The sequence below is a fragment of the Scyliorhinus canicula genome, chromosome 12, assembly GCF_902713615.1.
Source record: "Scyliorhinus canicula chromosome 12, sScyCan1.1, whole genome shotgun sequence".
In the NCBI taxonomy this organism is placed as follows: Eukaryota; Metazoa; Chordata; class Chondrichthyes; order Carcharhiniformes; family Scyliorhinidae; genus Scyliorhinus; species Scyliorhinus canicula.
In genome coordinates, this window is record NC_052157.1 from 93,340,191 (window position 1) to 93,352,526 (window position 12,336).

The 12,336-nt window shown below is 43.4% G+C and overlaps 1 protein-coding gene across 1 annotated transcript in view; it reads left to right on the forward strand.

The window, feature by feature from the left end:
* The window catches only part of LOC119974296 (myosin-8), a 263,344-nt gene that overhangs the window by 71,071 nt on the left and 179,937 nt on the right, over positions 1-12,336 (forward strand). The window contains exons 10-11 of the mRNA XM_038813068.1: positions 878-913; positions 8,309-8,335. Of these exons, the coding sequence (XP_038668996.1) occupies positions 878-913; positions 8,309-8,335 (63 nt within the window). The remainder of the gene's footprint in view (positions 1-877; positions 914-8,308; positions 8,336-12,336) is intronic.

Consider the following 12,336-nt stretch of genomic DNA (forward strand, 5'->3'; position numbering starts at 1 on the left):
ATCACCCTACTCAAACCCACGTATCCACCCTATACCCGTAACCCAACAACTCCCCCCTTAACCTTACTTTTATTAGGACACTACGGGCAATTTAGCATGGCCAATCCACCTAACCCGCACATCTTTGGACTGTGGGAGGAAACCGGAGCACCCGGAGGAAACCCACGCACACAGGGGGAGGACGTGCAGACTCCACACAGACAGTGACCCAGCCGGGAATCGAACCTGGGACCCTGGAGCTGTGAAGCATTTATGCTAACCACCATGCTACCCTGCTGCCCCTATGGGGATAGGGTATAGGTATGGTCTTGGTTAGGGTGCTCTTTCCAAGAGCCGGTGCAGACTCGATGGGCCGAATGGCCTCCTTCTGCACTGTAAATTCTATGAAATTCTATGAAAAAGTGGCCTTCAGGACGTGGAAAAACGCACAATCGCAGAGCAGAAACTTATAGCGAAGTTCCGCAAACGGCCTCAACTGGGACCTTGGATTCATGTTGCATTGCATTCATCTCCCTCCATCAGGCCTGGGAAATCCTACCAAATGTCCTGGTTAGAGACAATTCACACTTCTTTAACATTGGGTTACCCCTATAGCTGAGTCTTAAAAGCGTTAATTACCTGCAAATGCTCGCATTGAAAGCATTGTCTTGCATCTTTGACTTTTACTATATATATGTGTCTGGAACATACATCTTCATTTACCTGAGGAAGGAGCAGTGCTCCGAAAATCAGTGATTTGGATTTCAACATCGTTAAGTGACGCAAATGGAGCTAATTACCTCTTACTCTGCATTTCACACTTTAATTACAATACTGAAAATCAAGTACCTGTACATGCTGCGAAAGACCCACGTTTCGCTCGTTCATCTCAATCCAGAATTATCCAAGTGCCATGAAGTTTTAAAGGAATCATGTAAGCATCGTGTTAATAGTTTGCCTAATTGTACGAGAGTTGTATCTGAAAGTGATTATTTTTTAAGTGTAATTATTCTGTAAATGTATAGACCTAATTGTAAATCCCGTAAATTTGACGCGTCAAAAAGTAATGTTACGCTCTGCACTGCAAACAATATAATGAGGATAAGACAATAATTTGTTAAACTGGGGTTTGATATGAACGCTTCCAGAGGTATATACATACTCATCAGTGCAAGTGATTGCCAATCTTTACTGCAGAAGAATGGGATAAATTGCGAGATATTGCGATTCATTGATAAAGTCAAAGAGTCATCCAATACCGAAGATGGTCAAAGAACAATGAACAACGAGAAGTACAGCACAGGAACAGGCTGTTCGGCCCTCCAAGCCTGCGCCAACCATGTTGCCTGTTCAACTACAATCTTCTACACTTCCGGGTCCATATCCCTCTATTCCCATCCTATTCTATATATTTGTCAAGATGCCACTGAAACGTCACTATTGTCCCTGCTTCTAATTCCTCCTCCGTATGCGAGTTCCAGGCTCTCACTACCCTGTGTGTAAACTACTTACCTCGTGCATCTCCTCGCACCTTAAACCTGTGCACCGTAGTAATTGACCCCTCTACCATGGGAACAAGTCTCTGACTATCCACACTGTTTGTCCTATGGTCTATTCTGCAACGGCGATGAAGCATCAAAAAAGGCGTTTTCACTTCTGGTCCGATGAAGGAGTTTTACATTAAATGGTTGTCGTAGGAGAATGGCAATGAGAAAATATCAGCCATGATTGAATGGTTCAGCAGAATTGATGGATCGAGTGCCCTAATTCTGCTCATATGGTTATGATATTATGGCAACAAATACCATACCTGATTTTCTCACTTCGAAAATTTTCCAGACACTTACGGGGATTTTTTCAGACGTTTTAGGGAATTATGGTCCACACATGGGAGTCTCTTTGCTGGATTGTTCGGGACAAAGAACAAAGAACAACGAAAAGTACAGCATAGGAACCGGCACTTCCGCCCTCGAAGCCAGTGTGCTACCAATGTGCCCGACTAAACTACAATCTTCTATACTTCCAGGGTCCGTATCCATCTATTCCCAACCTATTCATGTATTTGTCAAGCTGCCCCTTAAATGTCACTATCTTCCATGCTTCCAATTCCTTCTCCGGCTGCGAGTTCCAGGCACCCACTATCCTCCGTCTAAAAGACTTGCCTCGTGCATCTCCTCGCACCTTAAACTTGTGCACCCCAGTAATTGACTTCTCTACCATGGGAACAAGTCTCTGACTATCCACTCTGTCTCTGCCCCGCATAAGGTCGCCCCTAAACCTACTTCGTTACAGTGAGAACAAACCAAGTTTATTCAACTTCTCTTCATAGGTCTTGCCCTTCTTACCAGTCTACATTCTGGTAAATCTCATCCGCACCCTCTCTAAAGCCTGCACATCCTTCTGGTCGTGTGGCGACCAGAATTAAACACTATACGTCAACTGTGGCTGACCTAATGTTTTATACGGCTGCAACATGACTTTTTTTCTACTCAATGCCCCGGCCAATGAAGGCAAGCATGTCGGATGTCTTCTCGACTATCTCCTACACCAGTGTTGCCCGTTTTAGTGCCCTGTGGACCTGTGTACAGAGATCTCTCTGACTGTCAATACCCATGAGGTTTCTACCATTCACTGTACATTCCCTACCTGTTTTATACGTTCCAAAATGTGTTACCAAACATTTGCCTGGATTAAACTCTGCCTGCCATCTCGCCGCCCAAGTCTCCAAAAGATCTAAATCCTGGATTGGATTGGATTGCATTTGTTTATTGTCACGTGTACCGAGGTACAGTGAGAAGTATTTTCTGCAAGCAGCTCAACAGATCATTCAGTACATGGGAGAAAAGGGAATTGAACAGAATTCAAGAAAATACATGAGAATACATAACAGGGCAACACAATATATATATATATATATATATATATATCCTGTTGTATCTCTTAGACCTCATCGGTACCCGCAATTCCACCAACCTTTGTGTCATCCACAAACTTACTTATCAGGCCAGTTGCATCTCCCTCCAAATTAGTGATATATACTACGAACAGCAAAGGTTCCAGCACTGATCCCTGCGGGATACCACAAGTCGCAGCCCTCAAATCAGAAAAGCACCATTGCATTGCTACTCTCTGCCTTGTCTGACCTATCCAGTTCTGTATCCATCTTGTCAGCTCACCTCCGATCCCGTGTGACTTCACCTTTTGTACCAGTCTGTCATGAGGAACCTTGTCAATGATCTTACTGAAGTCCACATAGACAGCATCCACTGACCCATCTGCATCAAAGATCTTTGTGACCTCCTCGTAAAACTCTATCCAATTTGTGAGACACGACCTCCCCTTCACAAAACCGTGCTGCCTCTCACTAACACGACTCCTTGCTTCCGAAAGAGAGGAGATCCTGTCTCGAAGAATTCTCTCCAGTAAATTCCCGACCACTGTCGTAAGTTTCAGCGACCTGTAATTCCCTGGATTATCCTTGCTACCCTTCTTAAAGAAAGGAACAATATTGGCTATTCACCAGTCCTCTAGGACATAATGGGAAGGCAGTGAGTATCCCACGATTTCTGTCGAACCTCAGGAGGTTCCTCTATTGCCTCCTTCAGTATTCTGGGGCAGATCCCATCAGGCCCTGGGGACTTATCAACCTTAACATTACTAAAGACGCCCAACACCTCGTCGTTTTGGATCTCAGTGTGACACAGGCTACCTACACACCCTTCTCCAGACTGAACATCCACCAATTCCTTCTATTTGGTGAATACTGATGCAAAGTATTAATTTTGTACCTCACCCATTTCCTCTGGCTCCATACATAGATTTCCCCCCATGACATTCAATGGGCCAACCCTTTCCCTGGCTACCCTCTTCCTTTTTATGTACGTGTAAAGATCCTTGGGATTTTCCTTAACCCCATTTGCCAATGACTATTCGTGACCCGTTTTAGCCCTCCTGACTCCTTGCTTAAGTTCCTTCCTACTTTCCTTGTGTTCCTCACAGGCTTCGTGTGTCCCCAGCCGTCTCTCCCTGAGAAATGCCTTCTTTTTTATTTTTGAGGAGGCCCACAACATCCCTCGTTATCCAAGGAGCGCGAAATATGCTACGTTTATCCTTCTTCCTATCAGGAACATGCCAGTCCTGAATTCCTTCAGTAACCGCAACAAGATCATACATCCAAGTACTAATCCACGCTCGAAATTCATCTACTTACCTGTTATTCATCTTGCATTAAAACATATGGACTTCAGGCGACCAGTCCCGCGGTTTTCAGCAAAATCTCCGTCTTTTCATCCTCAGAGCCATAGCGGCCCTATTTCCTCATTCTTCCTCAAAATGTTCACCTTCTTTACTAGTGTTGCGGTACCCAACCCCCAGCCATACTAGTTTAGTCCCTCCATTGTGACTCTCCCAAATTCCGCGGCCAGGATATCTTTGCCTCTCCAGGTTAAATACAACAGGTCGTTTTTATCCAGTTCACGCCTGCCCCGGAAGAGCACCCAGTGCTCCAGAGAACTGAAACTCTCCCTTCCTCTCCAGCTGTATAGCAACGTGTTTGGCGGATCTTTCTTCCTATTTATAGCCTCACTAGCACGTGGCACAGGGAATAATCCCGAGATTACAACCCTTGAATCTTTTAACATTCTGCCTCGCTTCCTGAGCTCCTGCTGCAGACCTCATCCCCATTCCTGCCTATGTTATTAGTAATTATATGTATAACGACCTCTGCCCGTTTGACCTCCCCCTTCAGGATGCACGCTCCCCATTCTGAGACGTCCTGGACTAAAGCACCAGGGAGTCAACATAACATCCTGGAGTCTCTGTCACGACCACAGAAGAAGCAATATGTGTCGCTGACTATACAGACCCTATGGCTATTGCTCTTCTGCGCTTTGATTCTCCCTGCTGAACATCAGGGCCAGCGGCGGTGCCACTGCTCTGACTGCTGCTGTTTTCCCCTGTTATGTTATTTCCCCCGACAGTATCCAATGTGTTATTCCTGATTTCGAGGGGGACCACCAGAGCGGATTCCTGCACAGACTGCCTGCCCCTTCTGGTCGTCGCCCATTTCTCTGCCTGCACCTTGGTTGTGACGATATATATGTAACGGCTATCTCTCTTTGGCCTGAAAGTCTGCACCGACAAAATTACACCACAGCTTCAAAAATTCAATTTTACAACACTTGACGCATTGCTGTGAATGTTACAAAACATCAATTGTTTCTCTACGTTATTTTAATGATGTGACAACCCCCAACGGTACTGCCCTCCCGGGCAGTAATTTCCAATCTCCCATAACGATTTGGTGAAATATGCCACCTCGTTTTTGAACCTTCAGCTTTACTGCATCTGATCATCTCACTCCAGCTAAATCAATTGTGCATACCTCAATCACGTCTCCCTCAGCCTTATCTGGTCAAAATCATTCGAAACTACCAATTGCCTCTTCTTAACACAATTCTACATGCCAGTTAACATCTTGGCGATTGACCTATAAACTTTCTTCAGTGCAATTAAATCCTTACTTTGATCCGACTTTTGTTTGAAATGGTGTCTGATCACCCAAAAACAAAAACGACTGAGGCAAACAAAAGCAGTACTTTGCTTTCGGTTTGGAAGACGGTAACTTCATTGCGGGTGATTGTGATTTATTATCTACGTTTAACATGTGTTGAACATTCAATTATTTAACGGCCGGGTGCTACTTCTCCCTGGAGGCTCCCAGCTTTGTGCCGAGCTACCGACTCAATCACTGCCCATGTTTGGAAATTGCCATGAAGTCAGTTTGTTCGCAATTAAATTGTCTTATTGGTCCGGATATGAAGTCATAAAGACACATGCAGAGCATCAACAGATCGTGCAGTTCCATGCCCTTGAATATGAACACTGTAACATTGTCTTTCCGTGTCTGTTTTGGAAAGAAATATACATACCCAGAACTGTCCCTGCTCCATCTGGACTGGGGTTGTTGATTCTACCTCCCACATACTTTCGGTAGTCCACATCTGTCATTAAGTCGGAGAAAAAAGTCATCTCCATTTGACCATGCTCGGTTTCCCTCCTCCTTCAAAACCTGGAGACCGAACCTCCGCCTCCCGCCCAAGCGACCATAATTCAATCACATCCATACGCATACAGTCTCGTTGGACACCATTTGCGGCAAATCCACCAGAGGCATTTTCGGCAGTGTCCCCGCCGGGAAATATCAGCCATGGCAGGCGATCAGTAAAGTGTTGATTTTAACTGCGTTTAATTTATCCCCTGGCAATGTCACTCCCATGTGATCAATGCATTATGTGTTCATCGCTACGACATGGGGCGGAACGGTGGCAAAGCACTTAGAAATGCTAGCTTCACAGCTCCATGAACTATGTGCAATTGCGTTTATGGTGACTATCTGATGTTGCATGTTATTACTGTGTCTGCCTGAATTTCCTCTGCGCTCTGTGGGTTATATCCACAACCTACAGATGCGCCAGTTTGGTGGACTGGCCAAGCTAAATTGACCCTTTGTGTCGACAAATATGGAAGTTAGGCTGATTACGCACGAGATATGCACAGGTTCACCTTATGGCGGTGCGTGAGCGGGGATGCGGGTGTTATGTGCAGAGCACTGTTTCGGTGGGTCGCTGCTGACCGGACGGGCCGAATAGCCTCGTTTTGGACTGTAGATATCCCACAGAACTGTATAACTCGTACTCCGCCAGTGAAGAGTTGTACGTTTATTTATCTTACAAAAAGCATAAATTGCAGTTTCTTTAATTTGTATAAGAAATCCTGCAATTAGTCAACATGCAAACGGATCTGAAGTATTATTGTGTATGTGCCGGCGGTAATTATAAGCTCCGTGAACATGCGTTACTTGGTGATATCTTCTCATATTCATATGCGTCGATATTTCTGCTCTTGGTGCTGTCAGAGGAGGAGTTGTACACATTATAGGTTCCTCATGACGCGTGGAATTATTGCTCTGCCTGCCATTCATATTAGCTATTAAACAATTCATCGAACGAATTAATTGGTTTTCCTCTTAACGTGGTCAATGGAATAACCATTACTTTTATCCGTACACTGTTTCTTGTTCAATTAATGTGCAATTTAGCATGACCAATCCACCTACCCTGCACAACTTTGTGTTGTGGTGGTGAGACCCATACAGACACGGGGAAAATATGCAAACTCCACAGAGTGCCCCAGTGCCAGAATGAACCAAGGCCCTCAGTTCCGGAGACAGCAGTGCTTACCTCTGAGCCACCTTCCTGCCCCAGTCTAACCTGTTGATGCGACTTCCTGGCTCTGCTCACATGGAAAATTTAAAGGGATCTGAATCCAACATGCAATTTATTACAAATGGTGGTTGCAATCGGACGAATTAATGGGTCATCTCGCTTTCCGACCAATATCTCAATTGCCTGAGCAATGGGCAATTTGTAATTTGCGCAATACTATTACGGGCGACATACCCGGTCAATCCTTTATTTCTGGAGATTGGCTTTCCGGATACTCTTTTATCGGGAAAGGCAATACATTTTCCAAGGAGTAATTTCTGCAGAGATTTTTTTATTATGTCCCTTCCACATAAAATACAGAGATGTTGCTCACCAAGGCTTGGATGTGAACAAATGTCATTCCTGACAACAACTTGCACATGGATATCCAAAATATTTTACTTTTTATTCAGTTCAAATTTGATATACTGAAGGACAAACAGACAATCATTTTCGTAAATCCATTCAACTTCAGACGAATCAAATCGGTCGTGCAATTTTTTATCGCAAATCCCTTCGGCTTCTGAAGGCTTTTGATCGTCAATGTATATTCGCCTCGACCCAGGCAACATCTTGTCTTTACTACTGGTACTTTTGCTGCTGTTTCATGATTCTATCAGATTTTCGGACAGTCTCTGCTTGCCCTGCCTCGGCACAGCGAATTTAATGTTACCAAGAAATTCAGAACACTAGTTCATTCAACCTTAACCCATGCCGACGGAGTCTTCATCTGTTTACTTTTAAAACTACGGCTACTCTGCACACACTATCTCAACTTCGCCTTGGTATTTTGGACGCAATTTGTGTCATATCTCTCATCATACTGGCGCCCGAATTCGATTCAGTCAATATGCGGCGATGTCATTGATTAAAACGCATTCATATGTTAAACAGCCTTCTTAAAAATGCTAAATTTCATTCTTAATTCAAGAATCATGTATCGAAATTAGAAATTGAATTATATGTGTAAATTATCGCGCATGTATGGATTTGACCACATTGATGCTATATATGAACAGGTATTTTCCAAAACAGTAATGAAGAAGCATGTTTCTTACACGCAGACGAAACAGTGAAGGAAAAAGAGAACGGTACTTTATGAATTTGACTGGGCGTACACGGAGTGAAAATGTAGTTGACCATGCCAAACACTGACAAAATATGCAGCTGCTATCTATTATATATAAAGTGTCACATAATTCATCTATCCATTCCTTTTGTATTCAATTGTAACATATGCCACGTTACGTTATGCACGTCATGAACAGATTAAAAAATTTTCGATGCATATGCAAACATATCATATTTTTAATTATCTGTTAATTCCTAAAATCACACAATTGCATAAACAGGTAATGCCCGTTAAGAATTGGGGAAACATAAGATTTAATGAAAATAAATCTGCGACCTTAATGGAGGCAGATGGCTGGTGACATTAAAATATATAAATGCACCTGTCAGTGGAAAGCACAGTTTACATACGTAACAGTGGACAACAGAGATGTGGAGAGATACGGAAAATCAAGCGTTCTTCCCAAAAACGGTTCCCTCGGGATGAAATGAATAAAACGAAAACAAGTAGCATAATTCTGGAACACTACACGAGGAAGAGAGAGTAAGGCAGCCACTTTCAGAACTGCAGCAGTTTTCAGATCTCCCGGAAGAATCAGCCATTTTTTGCAATTTGATGAACCTGAAGACAAATTACGAGAAAATGGCCAGATTGCGGTATCTACTTGTTTATAGTGTTACTAAACTCTGAATGCGGTTTCTGGAAAGGGGAGCTTCAGACGTTAATATGAGTACGCATTTGGGGACCAAGGAATAGTGCAATGGAGCGTTATGCGTTTTAACAATTAGTATACTTACAAATGCATCCCCGTCCTTCTTCTTGTGTGTGCATTTGTCATTATTTTTAGTTGCTGCACATTCTGTGTTGAGTGTTCACACAACGACTAGACTGTTTACTGACTAGGTTCTAAATATTTCCTACAATTATACGAAAGAAACATACACACACCACTGAGCAGCGGTGTTCCAAGTTATCCTTCTGGATTTTGTATACCCACACCTTACAGTCAAGCGTGTCTCTAATCAAATTATAGGCTCTTGGAATTTAAAAAAACATATTTTTTTGGGTGTGGGGAACTGGTTATTTTTTCAACTACACGAGATAGAGAATAGCGTTGAATGAAGTGCGAGCTGTGTGAAACAAAATAAAGTTGCTCAGAAATAGCCCTAGCATTGCCCAGTATTGGTCTTGGAATATATTACATAATCTTGGAAAGTTTCAAAAGTGTACCTTGTTGCTCGTTCTGGTGGGTGTGCTTTACACTCAATTGGCTCTGTTTTATTACCTTGCTCTAGAGTCGCCAGGAATCTTTATGATACCACCAGGAGGTTCAAGTTCAAGTGCTGATCAATAACTCGGCACAGCAATTAGTAAGGTTCAAATCAAAACACGTGTATTATATGCACAGTTAATCGCTACTCATGCATAAACCCGACAAAACTAGACTATCTCCACCACTACAAGCCAATACTTATCTTTGGAAAATAACCCACTGGGTCAGGGAACAATTGCCTATTGTTCAATCCTGGGGTTGCGGGCTTCTAACTGATACTGACTATGGGTCAGGAGCGCCTATCTCGTAGCGTGCGTGGACTGGACACTTACTTGTCGGTGTCGCTGTTAGTTAGGCCCCTCCTTCTCAAGGTCAAGAGTTCTTCCAAGCTTCTAAGATGTTCTGCTGGGAGGGCCGGCTAAGAGGGTGAATTGAACTTGGGACCTGTCTTTTATGCTTCGCGTCCTTTTAGGCGGACCCCGTTCCGGCCTCCAATCAGTTAGATCACGTACCAATCGATCGGTTTGAATTCTCCCAATACTGGGGCTGTTCCCTGATCGCTGGGTGTTCCTTGGGTGCTCGTTAGACTCTTTTGTCTTGGGCTCCTGCTGGCGCCGAGGAGTATAACTTGTTTTGACCGTTCTCGATTGTTACCGTTGTGCTTGGGAATCGCTCATTAATATTCTGATTGCTGGTGTCAATGCTGTCTGCTTTCTGCGAGTCGAATATAGAGGAACACTTTGCAAACTGCTTGCTCCTCTGAACTGTCCATTTTTCCCTGCGTGCTTTGCGTATCTCCATTTTAAACTAGGGAAGTGGCCAACCCAGGTGGCTACAACATCAAACTTAAAATGTGCAACTGGTAAATAAATTGCAATTATGGTTAATGAAATTAATTACGAAAGTTGATGTCATAGAGGGTATAACCACGCATTTTAATGTTCAAGAACTTTTAGCCAGACTACGTATTTCCAAACGTGAAGAAATTGAATTCAGTGAAATTCTGGTGCAATTAAAAATAATAAATTAGAAAAAAAAGGAAAGACAAAACGACAAAGAGAAAAAGAAAGGAACGAAAATTCTTCCACTGAATTGCAGATGTGGGCAATGATAGGCAGGGAAAAGGAGAGAGAAATAAAATATCAACAGAAAAAATGGCCAATGAGAAAAGAGCGACCGGAGCAGGCGGATGAGGACGCTCTTCTATTCATGAAGTTCCAGGAAACATATATCGATTATTAGATCATCAACACTTTGAGGAAAAGGGAACGTCGGTTGACACTTTTGTTTTATTTCGTTCAGAACACAGCCATGGTCACCAATTATTTGGACACATTTCTTACCCAATAAGATTGTGTTTAGGTGAGGGAATCCAATCGAGTTTGTCAGCGGAATGCTCTGGGTGTGTGAAAGAAAGATAAAGAGGCCGTGCTTCTCCGGCCATTCGCAGATCGTGGAATGTTCTGTCCCTGTCGGCAGTGCAGGCGTGCCCCGCGGTTTTACTGTCGCAATGGGGCGTTTTTTATTTGGTGCGCCCCATTCACGATAGTCTCCCCATCCACGTTTATCTCGCCGTGAAAATGCAATCCCACTGGCAAGAGTCTGGAAATCCCATTGACAAACAAAGCGAATTGGGGCGGCATTTAGCACAGTGGTTAGCATTGGGACTGCGGCGCTGAGCATCCGTATTTGAATCCCGGCCTTGGGTTATTGTCCGCGTGGAGTTTGCACAAACTCCCCATATATGCATGAATTTCACCCCCACAGCTCATAGATGTGTTGGTTAGGTGGATTGGCCACAGGAAATTGCTCTTTAACTGGGAAAAATGGCTACTCTACATTTATTGTAAAAAAGACAAACAAAGTGAATATAAAAACCAACGACCAGCGATTCGCGACGACAACATCACTGTCATCGCTATCAGCAGTAGCGTGGCGGACTCGCAAGAGACAATCCAGTCCAGTGAATATTTATGCATTATTGTCTGGGAGCTTCAATGCTTTGAAATTTAAGTAAATAATCTGACAAGGTTGATATTTCATGTTAAACGGATCAGCTCGGTAATGTTGATGTTTGAGTGTGAGCGCTAGGAGACCAGAAACCTATGAGGCTATTAGAGATGTACTTCTGTTGGAAGAATTTGCATAACCATCACCTAGAGTGATTAGAACTCATGTGGATGAGGAAAACGTTAGCACTGAGCAGAAAGCCACAGAGATTCCTGATGAACGAATTGGTTCAATGGCCAAACATGTTTTCTCACACTTCTAAATCAAAGAAACATGAAAAGTATGAAGATGTGCAAGAGATAGGAAATAAATATTTATATATATTTTAAATTTAGATTACCCATATATTTTTTCCACTTAAGGGGCAATTTAGTGTGACCAATCCACCTACTCTGCACATTTTTGGGTTGTGGGGACGAACCCCACGCTTACACGGGGAGAATGTGCAAACTCCACACGGACAGTGACCCAGAGCCGGGATCGAACCTGGGACCTCAGCGCCGTGAAGCAGCTGTGCTAACCACTAGGCCACCGTGATTGCCCGAGATAGGAAATAAATAGATAGTGGTCGACAATTTCAAGCATTCTGCAGGACTGGAAGACAAAAGAAAAGACACGAGCTCTCATTGAGCCACACCAACAAATTGTGCAGGATTGCAAAGATAATCAAAATCAGCAAGTACTGGAAATTTCAACACGTCTTACGCAATATGTGGAGAGATAAGTGTGCTAACGTT